Below are 23515 nucleotides of genomic sequence, written 5' to 3'. Positions count from 1 at the left end.
AAAACACTTCTTATTGGTTAACATCCATACATCTAGGCAATATATCATGATCCCAGTCCCTTCCCACCACCCTCCCCACTAATCTTTTCTTCATTCCGACAAGTCTCTTTTCTATTTTGACGTCAGCATTTTTCCCCCTTGAACTCATGGCAATCCTCCTACCTCTGCCTCCCAAGTGCTGGGATGAAGGGCGTGCGCCACCACGCCCAGCTCACCCTTGCTTACTTTTAAAAATCCATCTCCTGTCGCGCAGCCAGTTTGATTAGGTTCCTGTGACACAGGTCTTCCGCCATGAGTAGGTCCCATTACAAGGTCGTTCCCCTCATTCCGTTGTAGTTTCTGTCCAGAGAGGCTTTCCCTGGCCACCACTCCGAAGCACACACAAACTCCTCTCCTCCCACACTTTGTCTATGGGCCTGTTTTACTCCTCATTCCATGGCTTGGCATTCTACATGTGTCCATGTATTTGCCCATTTATTGTCCATATTCTCCACGAGGACAAGGGTCTTATGAGAGCAGGGCCTCTAGAGCTTCTAGAACAGCCCCAGACACATATAAGTCATGCTTGGCATAAAAGAAGGAGCAAATGAGTCTTTATAGGAATCACAGGTGAAATCTCAAGGGCAGATGATAACATGAAAAGATGGCAAAGTATAACTCTTATAGGAAATATTTACATTGAGGACAAGACAGTCCCTCTAAAGGCAGTGACATTTCAGCTCTAGTTAAGTAGGTGGGAAGAGACCACAGTTCATAGCTGGGCTCTCAGCAAGGAAGTTATCAAGCTGGGCTCATTTCTGTACCCCAGCTATGAGAATGCTTCCAAACAGCAAATCTGAGCACACACCCAACATTTTAGCCCAAGGAGGTGCTATCCGCTGCTACCCTGGGGCACTTATTTAAAGGGGCTTAAACCAGAATCTCTGAGGACCACAAGACTGCCTGGGACCCCATTATCTCTGAGCTGAAACAAAGCAGTAGCCCAGGACACCCTGGGAATCCAAGTGGGCCGCGGGTGGCTCTCCTTCAGAAGTGGAGGCGGTTCTTAAGAAAACAGCTAGATGCTACAGAGTGACCCCTTTTAATAGGTTCACCATCTTAGCCACAGAGAGACCATAGTGTTTGCCCATAGCCTGAAATACTCAAAGGCCAGGGTGCTGAAAAGAGGGCAAGACTTCAGGCCTCTTTGTGGCCATTAATCCTCATCCTGCTGGTTTCTCCTCTTTGCATCAGAAAAAACGTCCTCGTATTTCTTTTTAAAAGGGGGATAAAACAGCTGTGTGGGATTTTAATGGTCACTGACAACGCACAAAGGCTCTGCTGTGATGGCGAAGTGTTCTGGGGGCAATTGTCTCCTTTGTCTGGGGGCAGCGACACAAGCTGGCCACTCAAGGAGAAGTGAGAAGCCACTGAGATGTGTGATGGGGACCAGAGCCCCAGCACGTTTGCAAAGGGCTGTCTGCAGGCGTCCCATCGTGTCACCCAGAGTCCGTTTCCACCGTTCAGCTCATGGTCATCCTGTTTAAGAAACAAGTGTGTTTGGCACTAGTTATTTCCATGACCGACCAACATGTGGTGGCTGGTGTGAAGCAGGCCTTTCACAGAAAGAACCAGGGCCTCTTGTCCACAGGGCAGCCCAAGGGCTATTTCTCAGCCTTTGATTGGTTAAGAAATCGCAGCAGATGTGGGATATTGAGAAGGTTTTCCAAAATGGAACCTTGCAAAGGGTAAAGGGCACAATAGTCACAAGGAGGACTGGAGAGATGGCTTAGTCGTTAAGGCCATTTGCCTGCAAAGCCAAAGGATCCCAGTTCCACTCTCCAGGATCCACGTAAGCCAGGTGCACAAGGGGGCGCATGCATCTGGGGTTTGTTTGCGGTGGCTGGAGGCCCTGGCGCACCCATTCTCTCCCTCCCTCTCTCTCTCTCTCTCTCTCTCTCTCTGCCTCCTTCTCTTTCAAATAAATAAATAAACTATAAAAAAATATTTAAATAGTTGCAAGGAGGAGTGACACCCAGAGAGCGGCCAGTGCCCATGCAGTTACTCTGGTCAGTGGAGGGCATGTGTTTGGTGCCAGAGAAGCCAATGGAGCAGATCACATTCTCTGTGTTGTGATTAATGGAGCTACAGGGATCACGGTCAAAATCTGGGCACTTGCCACAAAGGGCAATGACTCAGGAGCTCTGGACAGCCTTGCTTTTGTGGACTTTCTGCTGGTCTTCACGACAGCTTGTCTGGAGGGAGCCATGGTGTTTTTCTCTTATTTACTGGCCCACTAGGGACCCTGGGATTGATGGTGGGACATAGCATTCCTGGTACATACCTCAGCCCAGTTTTTCATGGGCCAGAGGCAGAGTGGTTATAGGAACCAGTGTCCAGTAGGCTATGTTTAGGGGGTAAATATGAAATTACAGACTTCCATAGAATAATGGATCCTACTCATTATAATATTGTGTCCAAAGGAAGCAGGATGGACCCACTTTCAAGTTTTTAATTGAAAAAAAATCACAAAGTAGTACACAACAGTATGTGAGTATTGCAAAAGAAAACCCAAGCAATATAAAAAAATTACTGAGATTTAGATATAATCATCGACTTTATTATTTGAATGTGTTATTAGTTTTATCTTTTACTTTTTTCACTCTAGTCCATGCTGACCTGGAACTCAGTATATAATCCAGACTGGCTTTGAACTCATGGTGATCCTCCTAGCTCAGACTCCCAAGTGTACTTAATTGTAGAAATAACTTTTTAAATATGACATCTTCATTCTGATCCTCAAGCCTCTGTTTTTTAAGATTATGGAACAAATACTGAAAACTGAGTAGTGAAAGTCTTGATTACTGATGACAGGCAGCTTTTCCATTCTTAACCCTAAGAGGACATAAGCCAATTATACTTGTAGGACAGGATGGAAAGAAACGTTCCTTCTATAGACATTTGAGAGATATATTAAGATGAAGTACCTTACTTCATTTTGTGGGTTCCCCCCTGCTCAGCTATTTCTTGGCAGATTAACCTAAAAAGGGAATATTTGCTTAGTCAAACTCTCCTAACCCTGTAGGGAATCCCTCACAACGTCTTGAATTGCATTTTGGTCTCTGCTTTTGTTAAGTAGCCCTTTCCTTCTCTAAATTCAAAGCTCTTAAGCTTATCATCGGTGTATTTCACAGATTAGCTGCGAGACCCTGAAAAAAAATTGTTTAACCTCCCCAAATATCTATTTCTATAAAATGGAGCTAGTGACATCGTCTGACCCCAAAGGGTTTTGCTGAGGAATAAATGAGATAGTGAAGTAAAGCTTTTGCATGGTGTCTTGTCCATTGTAAGGACTCAACAAATGTCAGCTGTTAGAAAGGCTATTTTGATGGCTATGAGGATGATGTTTGGCCATTGCAATAGGAGCCAAACTGAGTACATTTACTTCACATTCATGCCCTAAAATAAGGTACAAATCCTTATTTAACAAGAACCGTTTGGACTGCAATTAGAAGCACAGTTATGAATTTTCTTCCATTTATTCTTTCAGGAGACATTATAAGGGTTTGCTCTTTGAAATGCATTTTATTACAAATCTGAAGTGTGCTGTTTTATAAGACCATTGAGATTTAACCCACTCCAGCAGCTGGAGGGGAAGCTTTTCAAAACACAGCTTCTGATCACGAGCTTCCAGTGGCTTTTTTTTTTTTTTTTTTTTTGGCCTGAAGAATAAAATCCAAATGCTTAGCATTCAAGAACTTTTGAAATCTATCCTCAACCTTTCTTCCCTCTGCTTGGATATGCCATGTAAGAATCTTTATGACTTGGCTCCTTTCTTTTTGTTTTTATTTTTCTTATTTTTATATTTATTTGCAAGGAGAGAAAGATAGAGAGAGAGAATATGAGCATGCCAGGGCCTTTAGCCATTGCAAACAAACTCCAGATACATGAACCACTTTGTGCATCTGCCTTTATGGGGGTCTGGGGATTCAAACCCACACCATCAGGTTTTGTAGGCAAGTGCCTTAACCACTGAGCCATCTCTCCAGCCCTTTGCTACGTGGGGAAATCCTGGCCATCTTTTCAGGCCCAGGTTGCTGTCAGCCAGAATTATGAGCACTTTCTTCTATTTGTCCAGCTCTAAGCTTGTGGTCAACGAGTAACTTTTACCTTTATATCCTTCTGATAGCCCCATAAAAAGGGGGCAATCCAAATATCTCATATCACTTCAACCACCAAATACATCTGCCACTAAAATCAGGAAGGCTTCTGTGATCCCTGCCTGCGAAGAGCTGCTGGTCTAGGGAAAGACAGACCTGTAAATGCATCGAATGGGGGTGATGGGGACAAGGAACCCAGAGGCAACGCTCACTTCCTCTTGAGGGGTTTGGTAGGCCCACACCATCCGCTACCTCCATCTGGTACCCTCAGATCATCCTTCCTCAGCTTCTGTCTCTACACTGACCAGATTGTTCCCCCCTTTGGCTAGTCAGTTGCAGGGCCGGGACATATTATGATGGAGCCCAAGAACGCTGCATTTTATGTCCCAGTGGAACCTTCCAAAATGAGGAAGGACAAGTCACTTGTGAACCATGCCCAAGGCCAGAAAATCTTGGGGCCCTGAAGATCTCAGAAGCTTGGAATGTGTCTGAATGTGGAGGTAAGGACGCTGCTGTCTGTCCCTTCTTACTTCTCCAGTCTCCAGTGTCATTGTTTGAGGCATAGTGGCATCTTAAGGACACTGGATAATGCACACTGGACCTTCCTACAAGTAGGAACCATGCTTGGGTTCATCTTTGGTTCTCCAATGCCTGGGTCGGTGCCTGACATGCTGTACTGATGCCAATATGAGCAAATGGATGAAGATGGAGAATACATTGGCAGAAAAGTGTAAATGTTGCAATTACACGGTTTCTTCACTCTATGCAAATATGCACCCTGAACCCTGAGTCACCTCCTGGTCTATAGCGACTCTTGGAAAGTGTTCAGTGGAGAAAAGAAATAAGACTTTTTTTTCCCAGTTTTGGTCTCAAATCCACAGCTTAAAAAAAATTAAAACAAAATACTACTCTGGCTGCTTTGTTACAACAATACCTCTCTCCTCTGTGAAGTTTTCTTTTCTTTTTTTTTTCTGCTTGTTTGTTTTGTTTTTTTCAAGGTATGGTCTCACTGCAGCCCAGGCTGACCTGGAATTCACTATGGAGTCTCAGGGTGGTCTTGAACTCACAGCAATCCTCCTACCTGTGCCTCCCAAGTGCTGGGATTAAAGGTGTGCACAACCACTCCCAGCACTGAAGTTTGTTTTTCTTTTAATTTATTTATTTAATTTTTTTTTTTGAGAGAGAGAGAGAGAGAGAGAGAGACAGAGGAGAGGGAGAATTGCCATGTCAGGGCCTCAGCCACTACAGTCGAACTCCAGACACTTGCACCACCTAGTGGGCATGTGCAACCTTATGCCTGCCTCACCTATGTGCATCTGTTAACACTGGATCTGGAGAGTAGAACATGGGTCCTTAGGCTTCTCAGGCGAGTGCCTTAACCACCAAGCCATCTCTCCAGCCCAAAATTGTTTTTATATTTTATATTTTATTTGTGTGTGTGTGTGTGAGAGAGAGAGAGAATGGGCATGCTAGGACCTCTAGACAGTGCAAACAAACTCCAGTTGCATGTACCACCTTGTGCATCTGGCTTACGTGGGTCCTGGGGAGTTGAACCATGGTCCTTTGGCTTTGCAGGCAAGTGTCTTAACTGCTAAGCCATCTCTCCAGCCCCTCTGTGAAGTTTTTAATGGCATCATAAAAGGTTAACTTTGAAACCAAGCTCAGCTAGGTTCTACAGGGCTGCTTTTCTATTTCATTAATCCTTTTACTAAATGGGAGGACTGGTTGCTTGGCTTCTTCGTGGGCTTGGAGGGAAAGTTGTGATCTCTGTGGTATTTTCTAACTCACGGGCATGATGGCATGCCAAGCTCCCATCCTGCCCATTGTGGCTTTCCTGCCAATGCTTCCTGGCACCAGCCTTAGTTCCCAGTTAAATGACTTATAGCTTAAAAATTAGATCTTCTGATGGGGTGTTTGACTCCTACCATATCTATAGCTTGTTATAAAACTCCAGAACTAATTTGGGCCTTGAGTTCATTCTTGTATATGACCTTATTAAGATATATCTATAGGGCTGGAGAGATGGCTTAGCAGTTAAGCGCTTGCCTGTGAAGCCTAAGGACCCCGGTTCGAGGCTCGGTTCCCCAGGTCCCACGTTAGCCAGATGCACAAGGGGGCGCACGCGTCTGGAGTTCGTTTGCAGAGGCTGGAAGCCCTGGCGTGCCCATTCTCTCTCTCTCTCCCTCTATCTGTCTTTCTCTCTGTCTGTCGCTCTCAAAAAAAAAAAAAAAAAAAAAAAAAAGATATATCTATAGGGGCCAGAGATGGCTTTAGTGGTTAAGGTGCTTGTCTTCCAAGCCTAAGGATCCAGGTTTGATTTCCCAGAACCCACGTGAGACAGATGCACAAGGTGGTTCATGCACCTGGAGTTCATTTGCAGTGCCTAGAAGCCCTGGCATGCCCATTCTCTCTCTCAAATGACAAAAAAAAAAAGTAATAGTAAAATTAAATAGCATACTAATAGCTAACATTTATTGACTACATAACTTTGCTAAGCACCATACCGAGTATATAACATGAACTTGTTGAACCACTATAATAACTTCGTGACCCTCCAGTGACTTGATAAAGGTCACACAGCTGGGAAGTGGAGGATTGGAGTCAGAATCTGGAACTAGGGACTGGGGAGATGGCTCAGTACATAAAGTGCTTGCCACATGAGCATGAGGACCTCGGTTCTCATCTGCTAAACCATGTGTGAAAGCCATAAAAGCTGGAAGATGTGGCCGGCTTCTATAGTCCCAGAATGCCTAAGGTGAGCGGGGAGGGGGAGACAGAAGAATTTCCTAGAAGCTTGCCCACTAGCTACCCTGGTGAAAGAGACTCTGCCTCAAACAAGGTGGAAAGCAAGGACCAACCTCAGAACTTTTCCTCTGACCTCCATACCTCCGTGTGTATGCCTGTGAACACACACACACACACACACACACACGCACACACACATACACACACAGAGCCAGGTCCAACCAGCTCCACACTCCTCCTTCAGTGTGTGTGTTTTTTTAATGCCATTTTCAAAGCTACAACTTGTGACTAAAAAGAACATTAAAATTAGTAGGAAGAAGCCAGATGTTTTGGTTTGTGCATGTAATCCCAACACTGGAGAGGAGGAGGCAGGAGGATCAGGAATTTAAGTTTCAACTACATAGTGAATTGGAAGCCATGCTGGGCTACACAACTCCCTATCTCAAAATATATATATATACACACATAAAGTAAATAATAGATGGGAGATGGCTAGAATTGCAAGAAACAATAGATTTTAATAGCATCTTGCCAATTATGACAAATATTCCTAGGGAATATATACTTTTTTTTTTTTTTTTGGTTTTTCGAGGTAGGGTCTCACTCTAGCTAAGGCTCACCTGGAATTCACTATGGAGTCTCAGGGTGGCCTCCAACTCACAGCGATCCTCCTACCTCTGCCTCCCAAGTGTTGGGATTAAAGGTGTGCACCACCATGCCTGGCTGGGAATATGTACTTTTAGGAATCTTTTTCTTCTTTTTTTAACATATATTTTATTTATTTGAGAGAAAGAAAGAGACAGAGAGGGGGAGAGAATGGGTGCGCCAGGGCCTCCAGCCACTGCAAACAAACTCCAGGTGCATGTGCCCCCTTGTACATTTGCCGTGTGTGGGTCCTGGAGAATCGAACCGGGATCCTTTGGCTTTGCAGGCAAACTCCTTAACCATCAAGCCATCTCTCTACCCCCAAGGAATCTTTTTCTTTCTTTTTTTTTTTTTTTTTGTTTTACTTTTTTTTTACTTATTTGAGAGTGACAAGCAAAGAGGAGGAGGCAGAGAGAAAGAAAGAGAGAGAATGGGCACACCAGGGCTTCCAGCCACAGCAAACAAACTCCAGATGTGTGTGCCCCCTTGTGCATCTGGCTAATGTGGGTCCTGGGGAATGAAGCCTTGAACCAGTGTCCTTAGGCTTCACAGGCAAGCGCTTAACCATGAAGCTATCTCTCCAGCCCCAAAGGAATCTTTTTTCTTAATGTCTCTGCTTCCTTTCTTAATCTTGGAAAAAAGAATAAGTTATGGCTTAAAATCAATGTCTCTGGATCCTTCAACCCATGTGAATTGGATCAGCTGGCATTGGGAGACTAATTGAGGACACCTTAGTACAAAGAGATGTAACTGAGTTAATGAGGAAATGGTCTTCAGGTGACCCTTCATGCAATCTACTAGGGGAGGGTGGATTTATGGGTCTAATGTCCAAATTGGCTCAAAAGCAGTGCTCTCTCTTCCTCCCTCTCGCTCCCTCCCCTCCCCTTGTTCTCACTTATGGTTCCCTGGGAATAGGACAGGCTTAGGCCCAGGTATTTCCAGCCCTTTCCCATACTGGCAGCAGGTGATGCTTGTGTGTGTATGTGTGTCCCTGCATGGAAAGGTCAGGCACTCACCTGTCCCCTGAGGGTCAGAGCAGGGCAGAATGACTGTGTGCTTTACACTGATGTGGGTGCTGATGTCAGCATAGGGTATCACACCTCACTAAAGGCTAATTTCATATGCAAAAGGGTTTTCTCAGAGACCTTCACTCACCCAGGGCCACTGCTCCCCACCCCCAGGCTTGTGCCAACCTGGCGAATATTCTGCAGATGGGTTTTCCCCATGCCAGCTCTGTGGCCTGGGCACATTCCAACCTGATGTGGGCCGTACTTCCTGTTTCTCTTGTGGAGGAGGCCTTCCCACTAGACGTCTGGGAGCCACTTCCTTCCAGGACTGTGAAACCAGAGGTGAGCGCTTACTTGGTGGCTTGCCCTTTGCTGGAACTGAATGTCTACAGTATTGAGTTTGGTGAAGGGACAGTTGAGCCTGGGCCAGGGTGCTCCCATGGCCAGGGCTTCAGGGCTCTCCCAGCCATGTTGGCCCTTTCAGTCAAGGCTAATGTGGGATGATTGAGGAACAGTGAGCAGGTTTTGCTCACAGGCCTCCTGAGCTCCATCTCCATCCCTCCTATATCCAGAATTTCTCCCAGATACGGTCCTCCTCCAGAGCCCCACTCCCGTGCCCCTCCCGGAACCCCATCAACCTTAGTCTGTATCCCCAGGGCTCAGGCCCAGCTCTGCCCAGAGACTTCAGTGATGACCCAACTTCCCGGCAGTGCGAGCCATGAACTTTATAAGCCACATGCATCCCGTGTTCCTCAGCATTTTATTTTGCAGTGTCATGAGTCCCTCCCATACTGGCTATTTAGGGAATTTAGTGTTGATTAGCCCCATGTGGGCAGGAAAGCATTGCTTCATTTGGGCACAACAATCTATTTCACCAACCTGGCAACCTTCTGTGTTCTATATTTTTTTTATCGTCACTCCATCCTCCACAGTTCAATGTTCGCCTGGACATTTCTACAACACCACCACTCACCGCTGTATCCGTTGCCCAGCGGGGACATACCAGCCTGAATTTGGAAAAAATAACTGTGTCTTCTGCCCAGGAGACACTACCACTGATTTTGATGGCTCCACCAACATAACGCAGTGTAAAAGTAAGTTTCTCCCTAGGGCCTTCCATGGTCTGGCTTAGAGGGCAAGTGTCTGGGTCCAACTTGGGCAGGGAAGGCAGGAGTTAGCTGGGCTCCAAGGTCCATTCAGGACCATATGCACCCTGTTAACTCTACTTATAGCTATGTGGACCAGTGCTCAGCAGGGCTGTAATCATTTCTGCCGTTAAAACAGAGACAATAATGTTGACCTGGAAGTTCGCCTTTTTTTTTTTTAAATTATTTATTTATTTATTTGAGAGCGACAGACACAGAGAGAAAGACAGATAGAGGGAGAGAGAGAGAATGGGTACGCCAGGGCTTCCAGCCTCTGCAAATGAACTCCAGACGCGTGCGCCGCCTTGTGCATCTGGCTAACGTGGGACCTGGGGAACCGAGCCTCGAACTGGGGTCCTTAGGCTTCACAGGCAAGCACTTAACCGCTAAGCCATCTCTCCAGCCCAGGTTCGTCTTTTTTTATATGGGATCAAACCTAGGGCCTTGTGCATATTCTGCAACGAAGCCCCACTCCAAACCCTGCTCTCCCAGCTGTACTTGCCTTAATTCCCCAGTGAGGAATAACTGCAGTTGAGCCCAGCTCAACACGTTTTGTCTGAGAGCCTGTCTTCCACACCAGGCAGCCTGTGTGGGCTGTTGGAAGCCAGGCTGTGGGACAGCAGTCTGGAGAGAGAAGAAAGGTTCCTGGAGGGCATGGATGAAGGGTAGGGCAGCGTGGAAGAGCCTCATGCCTGAGGCATTTGGGCACTCAGGCAAGGCTTTCTGGGGACAGACTCGTGGACCTGAGCAGAGAGGAGCCGGCCGGCCAGAAGGGGTAAGGGGCTGGTGTGAACTCCACAGCAGTGGGGAGGAAGTCATTTAAGGACCAGCTGTGTCCCACCTTACTCAAGATGCCAAATCCTCCAGTAAAGGTCTCCAGTACAGCTCAGCTCATGGTGTATGTTACAATCAACAATTCCAGGGAGCAAGAAGGCCCCCCTAAACTGGAGGAGCTTGGGGTTCACAGGGGCAGTGACTCAATGGAATGTTATGATTGGAAGGTTGTATGGTTTTCTCTCTTCCAATGGAGTCCTTTTTAGCAGCGTCCTCATACGTTGCCATAGGCACTCCTCTTAAATACCCGTTACGACAGCAAGCTCACTGGTTTTCATAAAAATGAAAACACGGATAGGCTAGGCTTTGGGGTGGTCCACAGTGTCAGGGAATTCTTCCTCCTGCCAAGATGACAGCGTTCCTTGTCATCCTGGCCCCTGGCCCTTGATTGGCCTTCAGGAACCCGATGGCATAGTTTCTTGGGCAGCCGTCAATTCCCCAGCTGTCCCCCACCCCCGTTTTACTTTGAAGAGGAAAAGCCTACCTATTTTCATTACTATTGCTACTACCTCACAGTTATAATTAGAGAAGACAACGTAACCCCTTTAGTGTCTCTTGCACGGGTTTACATGACATAAGCTCCCTGAGGGTGAACCACATGACTCTCTTGGTTCTGAGCCCCAGAGCTTTGGGGTGTTGTGTGTGTTGGATGAGTGTGATTCAGTGAATAGGACTGAGGTGAGCTCTTGGCTTTTGGTGCCAGAGGTAAAGAAATATGCAGCATGTGCAATACCAACTAACAGCTGATTGGAGCTCTCTTCTCTCCTTAAACATGAAATGTGACGCCGGGCGTGGTGGCGCACGCCTTTAATCCCAGCACTTGGGAGGCAGAGGTAGAAGGATCCCTGTGAGTCTGAGGCCACCCTGAGACTACAGAGTGAATTCCAGGTCAGCCTGGGCTAGGAGTGAGACCCTACCTCATACCAACCCTCCCTCCCCACCAAAACATGAAATGTGGCTTTAACCAGAGAAGAGTGAGAAAGCATGGTCGTTTTATCATCAGCAAAGTTCTCAAATGTTCTCTGCTGAGCCGTGAGCTCGGTTCTCTTGCCTTTGACAGACCTAGGGGATCTGTGTCCTGGGTTCCCCTGGCATGTGGGTTTGTAAACAAAATAGCAAGAGCTAAATTTCTTGACCTTGGTGCCTGCTAGCTAATGACCAAAAAGTAGGGCTACTTTGTAGAACTTGTATCACTTGGCTCCCAAAGAGGCCCTGAACATCACAGGACCCTCATTCCCGAGGTACTGTTACCACCCTGCCCCAGTCCTCAATGGCAACAGGAAGGCTGCAGCCTCCAGCCAGCCTAGCTGTGACCATAACAAAGATGATCATATTGTGCCCTCCTAACGCTTCACATTTCCTTTCCAGACAGAAGATGTGGAGGGGACCTGGGGGACTTCACAGGGTACATAGAGTCTCCAAACTACCCGGGCAATTATCCAGCCAACACGGAGTGCACCTGGACCATCAACCCACCTCCCAAGCGCCGCATCCTGATCGTGGTCCCCGAGATCTTCCTGCCCATAGAGGATGACTGCGGAGACTACCTGGTGATGCGGAAAACCTGTGCGTCTCTCCCTCTGCCTCTCTTTCCCCCTAAGGCCTGCTGGGAGGCCTGACGACCTGCCCCCAACTTTAAACATGAGGAGCAGGTCTAGATGGCATCTCTGCAGTAGAACAGAGATGGAGCCTGGGTTCATAGCCTCACCACAAAACAGAACTTAAACTAAGCTCATGCACGAAGGCTTCTTGCTGACCCCACAGGGATGGGGGAAGTCAGGCTTGCCCTTTGTGCTTACTAGGGCACAGTGGAGCCTCCCCACCAGGGTCTGGAGATCCAGTGAGGTTTAGCAGGGCTGGTTCCAGACATTGCCACCTACAGCAGCAACTCATGGCTAGAACTACCCAAGGCCAAAAGCATGGCACAGCCTAGAAGGAGAACCCTCTCATATCCTATCTTGGGACTCTGTGTTAATAAAGGGATGCCACCTTTAGCACAGCTTAATGGCAGTGCCCTGACCACTGCTGCTTCTCTCACTGGTTCTGTGGTCTTGAGCAATTTTCTAAACCTTTTGCACTGTAGTGCCCTGTACGGTACTGGATAAAATGGGGGAAAGGATAGTTACTAATGTGTAAGTTGGCTAGAAAGAGTTCAGAGAGTTCAGATTTCTAAGCACTTAGAAGGAACCAAGTCAATGTTTGCTCTTCTTTTTTTTATTTTTATTTTTTATTTTTAGAGAGAGAGGAGAGATAGAGAATTGGCATGCCAGGGCCTCAGCCACTGCAATTGAACTCCAGATGCTTGTGCTACCTAGTGGGCATGTGTGACCTTGCGCTTGCCTCACCTTTGTGTGTCTGGCTTACGTGGGATCTGGAGAGTCGAACATGGTACCTTAGGCTTCACAGGCAAGTGCCTTAACTACTAAGCCGTCTCTCCAGCCCATGTTTGCCATTCTTATTTGTGGTGAAAAATGTCTGGTCAAGGTGAAGAGATCTTGTAAAGTATTTATCACATACTAGCTCTGTCTGTGACTCTGGGCCACAAGCCCTTCATCTCTGGAAGAGAGGTAGTAATCTGTGAACGTGTGTGGTCTTCAAAGGATTTGGTGATGCCACGCACACAAAATGCTCAGTGCACTCCTGGGTAGCTGTAGTCAGTGGGCATTGCTGTCGTCAGACCCCAGTGACTGGCCATGGAACTCGGGGACCCGGTCCCAGCCCCTGCTGTAGATAAGACAGTACAAGTGTTTGGTGGCTGGGGTCTCCCCAGCAGAATCTACTCTATTTTTGGCATTTTCCAATGTTAAGGTGGCTCATCTGGGCAAGGATGCTGACAGCTGGGCATGGCGGTGCATGCCTTTAATCCCAGCACTCGGGAGGCAGAGGCAGGAGGATCACTGTGAGTTTGAGGTCACCCTGAGCTAGAGTGGGACCCTACCTCGAAAAAGAAAAAAAAAAAAAAAGAAAAAGATGATGCTGACACCTCTTGAACTCCACCCCATCCGGCTTCCCTTGGTAGCTTCACCCAATTCTGTGACCACATATGAAACCTGCCAGACCTATGAACGCCCCATCGCCTTCACCTCCAGATCAAAGAAGCTGTGGATTCAGTTCAAGTCCAACGAAGGGAACAGTGCGCGAGGGTTCCAGGTCCCCTATGTGACATACGATGGTAAGTGAGAGCTCTGCAGCTCAGACTGTATTCCTGGCAGGAGCGGCTCTGCTCCGAATGGAACCAGATTCGGAGCCAGCTGGCAGCTCACTGGCAAGAGCACAGGCTCAGCCATGCACACAGGGAAGGGCAGAGGATGTCGCTGACTCATGGGAGCCACATTTAATTTTATTGTTGGATTTTCAAGGTAGGGTCTCACTCTAGCCCCGGCTGACCTGGAATTCACTATGGAGTCTCAGGGTGGCCGTGAACTCACAGTGATCCTCCTACCTCTGCCTCCCGAGTGCTGGGATTAAAGACATGCGCCACCACTCCTGGCTAGGGAGTCACATTTTAAGCAGACATCTGGGGACCCTGACTATGGGATTAAAAGATAGCTTGGAAAATAAATGAAAAATAAGCATAGTTTGGTGGGCAAGAACATAGCCACTGGAGCCAGATGGCAGATCTTTACCTCTCCTGGGACTTGTATAGGTTATCTGCTATCTTCCATCTCAAAGCCTTGTTTTCTTTATTTATTGAATCCAGGGCCTTGCACATGCTAAGTGCCAGTCCTACCACCGAGCTACACTCCCAGCCAAGCACCACTTTCTTGTTTAAAACTTCTTTTATTGCCAGTTGTGGTGGCACGTGTGGAGGCAGAGGTAGGAGGATCACTGTGAGTTCGAGGCCACCCTGAGACTCCATAGTGAATTCCAGGTCAGCCTGGGCTACAGTGAGACCCTACCTCGAAAAAACAAAAAGCAATTTTTAAAATTTTTTAAAATTTATTCACAAATATAGAAATGCAGAAAGAAACAGAGAGAGAGAGAGAGAGAGAGAGAGAGTATATGGGTACACCATGGCCTCTAGCCACTGCAAACTAACTCCAAATGCATGCACCACTTTGTGCACTTGGCTTATGTGGGTACTAGGGAATCGAACCCAGGTCATAAGGATCTTCAGGCAAGTGCCTTAACCATTGAGCAATCTCTCCAGCCCCGAAGCCTCACTTTCTTAATGTATGATGAGGAAAATCATTTGAATGAATGTTACAGTTTAACATAGAAGTTCCTAAAGGAATTGGTGCAGTGCCTAGCAGGTAGTAATCACACAGTGAATATAATTTAAGACTGTGGCTTTATTGTATACACTCCTAAAGAATGGAAAAAGCCCGGTGTGGTGGTGCATGCCTTTAATCCCAGCACTCAGGAGGCAGAGGTAGGAGGATCGCTATGAGTTCGAGGCTACCCTGAGACTCCATAGTGAATTCCAGGTCAGCCTGAGCTAGAGTGAAACCCCTACCCTGAGGGAAAAAAAAAAAAAAAGAGACAGAGATTAGAAAAAGCCTAACTTCTGATCTGGCCCTTCCTCTGACTTGATGTCATCCTGGGTAAGTCACATTATACTTCTGGCTTTATTTTAAGTTTAGTCTTTCATTGTAAGTGAAGTAGCTTCTTCTGATGCCCAAAGCCCTGTGTAGCTCTGAGAGCTGGTCCGCAAATACGTATTAGGATCGTAAAATGAATGGGACTTGGTCCTGAAAGACTTCATAGTCTAGTGAGGGGGGAATTGTCTGGTGGTAAATTTATTTGTGTACCTGTTCAGCACACATTTAGTGAGCATCTACTGTGCCGGTCATTGAGCCAAGCAGTGGAGACTGCCTGGCTGATGAGCAGGACACAGAAATGCATGTATTGTCGTAGATGCTTTTACAAAAGTGTACAGGGCACTGTGTGAACAGAGCAAGAGTGCAGTTTTCTGCATGAGTCTTCGGAGGGTGCGGTTTCACGGGAGGAAGAATATTCAGGAAGAGGCTGAAGGATGGAGCATCTTACATGACTTGGATCTGGTTTAGCCAGTACGTAGAGACCAGGGACGAGAGGGGTAGAGCTGGGCAGTGAAGGGCCTTGAATACCAAGCTCAGGAGAGTAGATTAAGTTTTATACGCTACCTTTGAAGGCTTTTAGGCTGAGTGACAAAATTAGATGTTTTGAGAGGTAGCATTATTGGTTTTCCTAAGCTCTCTTTATATTATTTATTTAATTTGATATTTTTATTTATTTATTTGCAAGCAGAGGGAGACAAAGAAGACAGGCAAACAGACAAAGAATGGAGTGCCAGGGCCTCTACCCACTACAAACGACCTCCAGATGCATGTGCCACATTGTGCATCTGGCTTCACGTGGGTACTGGGGAATCCAACCAGGGTAGCTAGGCTTTGCAGGCAAGCACCTTAAACACTGAGCCATCTCTCCAGCCCCACATCATTTATTTTTAACATGTGACAAAACCTGAGATCACCTTCCTTATCCCGCAGTTGCATGAAATAACATGCAACGCCCAAGACCAAGGCTCTTAGTACCTGACTCCTGGAATGGACACCAGTGCCTCCCTGTGACTGTGCTGTGAGAGGCAGAGTCCAGTTCCTACCTGGAAGCAGCTGCCCAGCAAAAGCTCTCTTGTCTGCAATCAAGAAGGAAGCCAAGCAGAGCCCGAGGCTCCTGCACAGGCATCACCAGAGCCCACACACTTTAGGATGGCTGTTGTTACTCAGCCTTTGTGACACATGAACATGTCTTGATTTTTATTTTTTAATTAAAAGATTGGGGCTGGAGAGATGGCTTAGCAGTTAAGCGCTTGCCTGTGAAGCCTAAGGACCCCAGTTCGAGGCTCGATCCCCCAGGACCCACGTTAGCTAAATGCACAAGGGGGCGCACGCGTCTGGAGTTTGTTCTCAGTGGCTGGAGGCCCCGGTGCAACCATTCTCTCTCTCTCTCTGCCTCTTTCTCTCTCTATCTGTCGCTCTCAAATAAATAAATAAAAATAAACAAAAAATTTAAAAAGAAAAGATAAATAAGGACTGGAGATGTAGCTCATCTGGTAGAGTGTTTGCCTAGCATGTACAAAGCCTTGGGTTTGATTCCAGTACCATATAAATATGCCTGTAATTCTAGCTCTGGGGAGGGGAAGGCAAGAGGATCAGCAGTTCAAGGTCATTCTTGTCATGTTGGAGGATAGCCTGGGCTACATGAGATCCTGGGGAAGGGAAGAGGGAGAGAGTGAATTAAATTATAGCTTAGACCAGGGAAAGTCATGCCTGGTTAGGCTCATGAGAATACTGTGTATGTGTTACAGTAAAAGATGTTAAAAACTGCCACTTTGACCATACAGAAGGCTCCTTCTCCATCTTTTTCTTTTTTAAAAAATTTTTCTGTTTGTTTTTATTTATTTAGTTGAGAGCGACAGAGAGAGAGAGGGAGAGAATGGGCATGCCAGGGCCTCCAGCCACTGCAAACAAACTCCAGATGCGTGCGCCCCCTTGTGCATCTGACTAACGTGGGTCCTGGGAAATAGAGCCTCGAACCCAGGTCCTTAGGCTTCCCAGGCAAGCACTTAACCACTAAGCCATCTCTCCAGCCCTCCTTCTCCATCTTTATTCAGAGTATTTTTGCCGTGTGTATGTGTGTGTGTGTATGTGTGTGTGTGTGTGTGTATGTTATACATATGTGCACATGTATGTGTCCTATGCACATGTGTTCAGAGACCAAAGGAAGACATTGGATGTCTTCCTCTATTGCTCTTCTACCTTATTTTCCTGAGATAAAATAGTCTCTCACTGAACCTGGAGCTCCCCGTTTTTTGGTTAGACTGACTGACAAGGAAGCCCCAGGGATCCTCCCATCTCTGCCTCCCTCAACTCTGATTACATTTTACTTGGATGCTGAAAAAAAAATTTTTTTAAGATAGAACTTGCGGGGCTGTGGAAATGGCTCAGCAGGTAAGAGCATTTGCTGTGGAAAAGAAAGAGAAAACCTGAGAAAGCCTCAGTTTGATCCCCAGCACACCCCTAAAAAGCTGGGGGTGGCTCCCCGCACTTGTAACCGCAGTCCTGTGTGTGGGGGTGGGGGTGGGGAGAGGAGAGAGAAACGCTGGGGCTCACAGGTCAGCCCATGAAAGACTGGCAGCTCCAGGTTCAGCGAGAGACTCCATCCCAAGGAGTCCCTCGGAAGAGTGACTGAGGGGGACACCCACGCACTTTAGCCTCCACACATATATGCACAGGGCATGCACATCTGCACACACATGCAGACACTATACATACATACACACACTATATTACACACCAAAGTATGGGAGAAAAAAATCTCATGTCCTCTTTTACTTTTTTTTTGGTGGCGGGGGGGGGGGACTGGAACTTATAGCCCAGGATGTCATTATGTAGTTCTGACTGGCCTTGAACTTGTGTTTCCCCTGCCACAGCCTCCAAAATACTGGAGTTACAGATGTTCACTGCCACACTGAGGTTAAAACTTGTATACTTACTCATATATTATATTCATCAAAATAAAAGAATAAGTGGGCGCGGTGACGCACACCTTTGATCCCAGCACTCGGGAGGCAGAGGTAGAAGGATCGCTGTGAGTTCGAGGCCACCCTGAGACTCCATAGTGAATTCCAGATCAGCCTGGGCTAGACTGAGACTCTACTGCAAAATAAATAAATAAATAAAAGAATAAAGAGACAGATATGACACTAATGGAATAGCAATGCTATTATGTGTGTATCAAATCAGCAATTATAAAACAGTCCAGTATTAATTCCCATTTTACATCTCTTGACTGAAGAAAGTTCTCTGGAGTGCCTCCCACGCCCTTGCAAGGATTGCTTCATAGTTTGGGTGGTTTTGTGGCGCATGCTATGCATACAAAGAGGCAGTTTTTCATGTGTCTGGGATTGGAAAAGACTGTGCTCTGCATGTTCATGATCTGAGTTATGACTATGGGAAATGGCCTAGACTTCAAAGTGGAAAGAAGGTACATTTGGAGAAGGAATATGGTGTGCGCTGCATATAATGCATATGTCAGGGGGAAATATTAATGAGAAAGTAAGCACAGCTTTCCTATTTCTCATCCAACCAAGTCCTCCATCCTTTCAAGTAGAGGAGACTCCTGCTTGGTGGGGGAGAAGCTTAGTCAACTTACATAATATAAGGACAAAGAGACAGGGGAACAGCAGGTGGTAGAGAGGAAAAGCAAAGCCTGGATGGGGCTGGGGGATTGCTCAGTGGCTAAAGAAACTTGTTTGCAACGCCTGCTGGCCCAGGTGGGGTTCCCCAGCATCCACAGAAAGCCAGATGCAAAGGTGCTTGCATCTGAGGCTTGTTTGCAATGGCAAGAAAGCTTGGCTTGTGTATGTGTGTGTGCACACACACAAATAAAAAGTAAAGGCAGGAGAGACTGCTTAGAGGTTAAGGTGCTTGCCTGTAAAGCCTTAGGATCCAGGTTCGATTCCCCAGTACCTATGTAAACCAGAGGTACCAGGTGGCACCCATGTCTAGAGTTTGCAGTGGCTGGAGGCACTGGTTTGTCCATTCTCTCTCCCTCTTTCTCTCAAATAAATAAATGAATTAAAAAAAAATATTTTTTTAAAAAGTAAGAAAAGCTGGGCTGGAGAGATGGCTTAGCAGTTAACTGCTTGCCTGTAAAGCCTAAGGACTCCAGTTCGAGGCTCAATTCCCCAGTATCCATGTAAGCCAGATGCACAAGGTGCATCTGGAGTTCGTTTGCAGTGGCTGGAGGCCCCGATGCACCCATTCTCTCTCTCTCTCTCTCTCTCTCTTTCTGTCACTCTCAAATAAATAAATAAAAATAATAGATAAATAAATAAAAGTAAGAAAAGCCTGGATGAGCTCATCAGAGGACAAGCATAGGTAAGAACAGAGCACCAACTGAGGTCCCCAGAACCCTTCTGCAATAAAAGGCCAGGAAGAGAAGGAAAAGCAAGGAGCAGCCAATGAGTAGCAGGAAAAGCAAAAGATAAAGTGTTCTGGAAGCTGAAAGAAGAGGTAGGTGGAGAAGGAGGGGGCCAGCCAGGTGACATGCAACTGATGTGTCACGAAGAGCGAGGACCAAGAGTTGACTGTTGAGATGGAACCATGAAGGCCACTACTGCCCTCAACAAGCCCTTCTGGAGGAGTGGTGAGGGCAAAAGCTGATTGCAGTGGGTTGAGGAAAGGAGGAAAAAGTAAACTAAAGACAGTGAAGGTTGACTATTCTTTCAAGGAGTTTTTTTTTTTTTTTTAATTATTTGAAGGCTGGAGAGATGGCTTAGTGGTTAAGCGCTTGCCCGTGAAGCCTTAGGACCCCGGTTCGTGGCTCAGTTCTCCAGGTCCCACGTTAGCCAGATGCACAAGGGGGCGCACGCGTCTGGAGTTCGTTTGCAGCGGCTGGAGGTCCTGGCGTGCCCATTCTCTCTCTCTCCCTCTATATATATCTGCCTATTTCTCTTTCTGTTATTCTCAAGTAAATAAATTAAAAAAAAAATTAAAAACATTTAAAAAATTATTTGAAAGAGATAGAAATGGGCAAAATAGAGAGAATGGGCATGCCAGGACCTTTAGCCACTGTAAATGAACTCCAGACACATGCACCTCCTTCTGCATCTGGCTAACATGGGTCCTGGGGAACCGAACCTGGGTCCTTTGGCTTTGCAGGCAAACACCTTAACTGCCAATCCATCTCTCCAGCCCAAGGAGTTTTGATTTAAAAAAAAAAAAGGTGGGCTGGAGAGATGTCTTAGTGGTTAAGGCATTTGCTTGTAAAGCCTAGGGACCCAGATTTGATTCCCCAGGACCCATGTAAGCCAGATGCACAAGGCGGCACAAGCATCTGGAGTTCATTTGAGTGGCTAGAGGCCTGGTGTGCCCATTCCATCTCTGTCTGCCTCATTCTTGCTCTCTCTCTCTCTCAAATAAATAAATAAGCCAGTGTATTTCAAATAAAACAAAAAAAAGGTGAGGGATGTGCTGGAGGGATGGCTTAGCCATTAAGGCACTTGCATGCAAAGCCTACTGAGTCGATCCCCCAATATCCACATAAAATCAGGTGCACAACGTGGCACATATATCTGGAGTTTGTTTGCAGAGGCTGGAAGCCCTGGTGTGCCTATTCTCTTTCCGTCTGTCTATCTTCTCTCTCTGCTTGCAAATAAATAAATAAATAGGTAAGGGAGACATTTTTTTTTTTAAATTTATTTGAGAGCGACAGACACAGAGAGAAAGACAGATAGAGGGAGAGAGAGAGAATGGGCGCACCAGGGCTTCCAGCCTCTGCAAACGAACTCCAGATGCGTGCGCCCCCTTGTGCATCTGGCTAACGTGGGACCTGGGGAACCGAGCCTTGAACCGGGGTCCTTAGGCTTCACAGGCAAGCGCTTAACCGCTAAGCCATCTCTCCAGCCCAAGGGAGACATTTTTAAAGACCAGAGATATAACTGCATGTTTATGTAGGGCAAAATACAAACACACACTCTTGATTTGGGAAGGAAAACTAGATCTGGTGGGTGGGTGGGGGGGTGGATCTTGACTGGAGGCACCAAGCACTCCTCTAGGAGGAGAGGAGAGAGGCGGGGCAGATGATGGCTGTGCGGAGGTGCTGGGAGTCTGGCAGTTCTGTGTCAAGTGCCTTTTCCGTACCCAAGTGGGAAGTGCAGCGGTGGATGGCACCCTTTTCAATGCCTTATCAAAAATGGAAGGGCACGTTTGGAAATCATGCAGCCATACGAAGCAAGATATGTTCCTTATTCCAACAGAAGACTACCAGGAGCTCATTGAAGACATAGTTCGAGATGGCAGGCTCTACGCATCAGAGAACCACCAGGAAATACTGAAGGTGAGTAACGCTCTGCCTCAGTGGACACGGTGGCCACACAGCTCCCCACACACCCTCGGAGCAAGTCCCCCTTTCGATTTTGTGGACGCCGAGTCTGTCCAGGGCATGGTTACCTTCATCCCTTCCCCTGGCTTGAAAAGAAAAAGTTTCTGTCATTAGTGATGCTAAGTTAATTATTTTTTAGATAGGGTCTTGCTGTAGCCCAGGCTGACCTGGAATTCACTATGTAGTCTCAGGGAGGCCTCAAACTCATGTGATTCTCCTACCTCTGCCTCCCGAGTGCTGGGATTAAAAGTGTGTGCCACCACTCCTAGAATATATTGTGGGTTTTTTAAAAATTTTATTTACTTTTTTACTTATTTGAGAGCAAAAGACAGAGAGAGAGAGGGAGAGAGAGGGAATGGGCATGCCAGGGCCTCCAGCCACTGCAAACGAACTCCAGATGTGTGCACCCCCTTGTGCATCTGGCTAACGTAGGTCCTGGGGAATTGAGCCTCGAACTGGGGTTCTTAGGCTTCACAGGCAAGCGCTTAACCACTAAACCATCTCTCCAGCCTTATATTGTGTTTTTTAAATTGGAAATTTACAGTGGAGGATTGTGATGAGAAGGGGGGGACTTGCTTATAAATCCAGGGACATATGGTGTTTTTATATTAATCTTCAATAGTAAAGGCTATGATTTAAGCCCAAAGTTCACCAAATTTGAAATACTTAAAAGTCTTGGGCTGGAGAGATGGTTTAACAGTTAAGGCGCTTGCCTGTGGAGCCTAAGAACACATGTTCGAATCTCCAGGTCGGATGTAGCCAGATACACAGTGAGGCAAGCATGCAATGTTGTGCATGAACACAAGGGGGCGCACGCATCTGCATTTCTTTCACAATGGCTGAAAGACCCTGGTGTACACATTCTCTTTCTCTCTGTGTCTAGCTCCCAAAAATAAAAATAAGTCTTTAGCTGGGTGTGGTGGCACATGCCTTTAATCCCAGCACTTGGGAGGCAGAGGTAGAAGGATCGCCTTGAGTTCGAGGCGACCCTGAGACTACATAGTGAATTCCAGGTCAGTCTGGGCTAGAGCAAGACTCTACCTTGAAAAACAAACAAACAAACAACAAAAAAAAACCCCAAAAAAATGTCTTTAACAAATATTTATCATATTACTCATATTCTCCAAATCTCCATATTGTATCTTATCTGGTTGAGAAAAAAATTCTATATACTAATCTTTCTTTTCTAAAAGCAATGCATAGCATACTTATTATAATTAGGGCAAATTAAAACCAGGAAGAAGATAAAAAGGAGAGGAAACAATTTTCACAATGTGATTTTCAGCTAGTCAACCTATCATTTAGTAGTGGGGTCATTATGGTTCCATTGGCCAAATGTGAGAGTGTTTAACTATTTTGTCCAAGTAACACAAATCCTGTTCTTTTTAGGATAAGAACCTGATCAAGGCTCTGTTTGACGTCCTGGCCCATCCCCAGAACTATTTTAAATATACAGCCCAGGAGTCCCGAGAGATGTTTCCAAGATCTTTCATCAGATTGCTACGCTCCAAAGTGTCCAGATTCTTGAGACCTTACAAATGACTTTGCCCTTGTTTCACTCAGAGCATGTTTGCTGTGGGGTGTGGTTGTCTGTCTCCTGTGTGCCAGCACACGGTTATCTCCTGTATCAGTGACTCGTTAGAGTTCAATTTTTATAGATAATACAGATATTTTGGTAAACTGAACTTGGGTTTTCTTTCCCAGTGTTGTGGATGTGGACTGAGAATGGCTTTGAGCGGTGTCTGCTTCTCCTTACTGTGGACAGATAGATGTCTTAGATGCAGGGAAGGCTGGCTGAGCTGGCCTTGTCAGGGCAGGGGAGACTTGCTTGGCCTTCCTGGTTCTCAGCCCTCCTCTGACACTCCGTGGCAGAAGAAAAGGAAAGGAAAGAAGAGCTGCTTTGTAGAAATATTACTTCCTCTAAACCCATCCTGACCCAAGGAACACCTGTATGAAACTATAGGCTTGGACTGGGCCAAACAGGCAAGCATTCCAGCAGATATCTGTTCACCCTGAGATGTGGGAGGACTCCATGTTTGCTCAGCTTTCTCTAGCCCCTGTGATACCAGTTTGATCCCACACCTTGAATGTTTAAAAAACCAAAAAACAAGCCAGGCGTGGTGGCGCATGC

General features: G+C 46.4%; 1 protein-coding gene across 3 annotated transcripts in view; it reads left to right on the top strand.

Annotated features, from left to right (window-relative positions):
* Positions 1–23069, top strand: part of Scube2 (signal peptide, CUB domain and EGF like domain containing 2) — a 93474-nt gene extending 70405 nt beyond the window's left edge. For 2 of the 3 annotated variants that reach the window (XM_045146316.1, XM_045146314.1), the window contains 7 exons: positions 4469–4639; positions 8711–8878; positions 9469–9630; positions 11884–12081; positions 13535–13687; positions 21260–21339; positions 22774–23069. In XM_045146316.1, coding sequence (XP_045002251.1) covers positions 4469–4639; positions 8711–8878; positions 9469–9630; positions 11884–12081; positions 13535–13687; positions 21260–21339; positions 22774–22926 — 1085 coding nt within the window. In that variant the 3' untranslated portion in view covers positions 22927–23069. The remainder of the gene's footprint in view (positions 1–4468; positions 4640–8710; positions 8879–9468; positions 9631–11883; positions 12082–13534; positions 13688–21259; positions 21340–22773) is intronic. The other variant, XM_045146315.1, reaches the window with a different exon arrangement.
* The last annotated feature ends 446 nt before the right edge of the window (positions 23070–23515 follow it).

This window comes from Jaculus jaculus, chromosome 3 (assembly GCF_020740685.1).
Source record: "Jaculus jaculus isolate mJacJac1 chromosome 3, mJacJac1.mat.Y.cur, whole genome shotgun sequence".
Lineage (NCBI taxonomy): Eukaryota > Metazoa > Chordata > Mammalia > Rodentia > Dipodidae > Jaculus > Jaculus jaculus.
The sequence above is the reverse complement of the archived record's forward strand: the minus strand, read 5'-3'. Positions and strand labels throughout refer to the sequence as shown.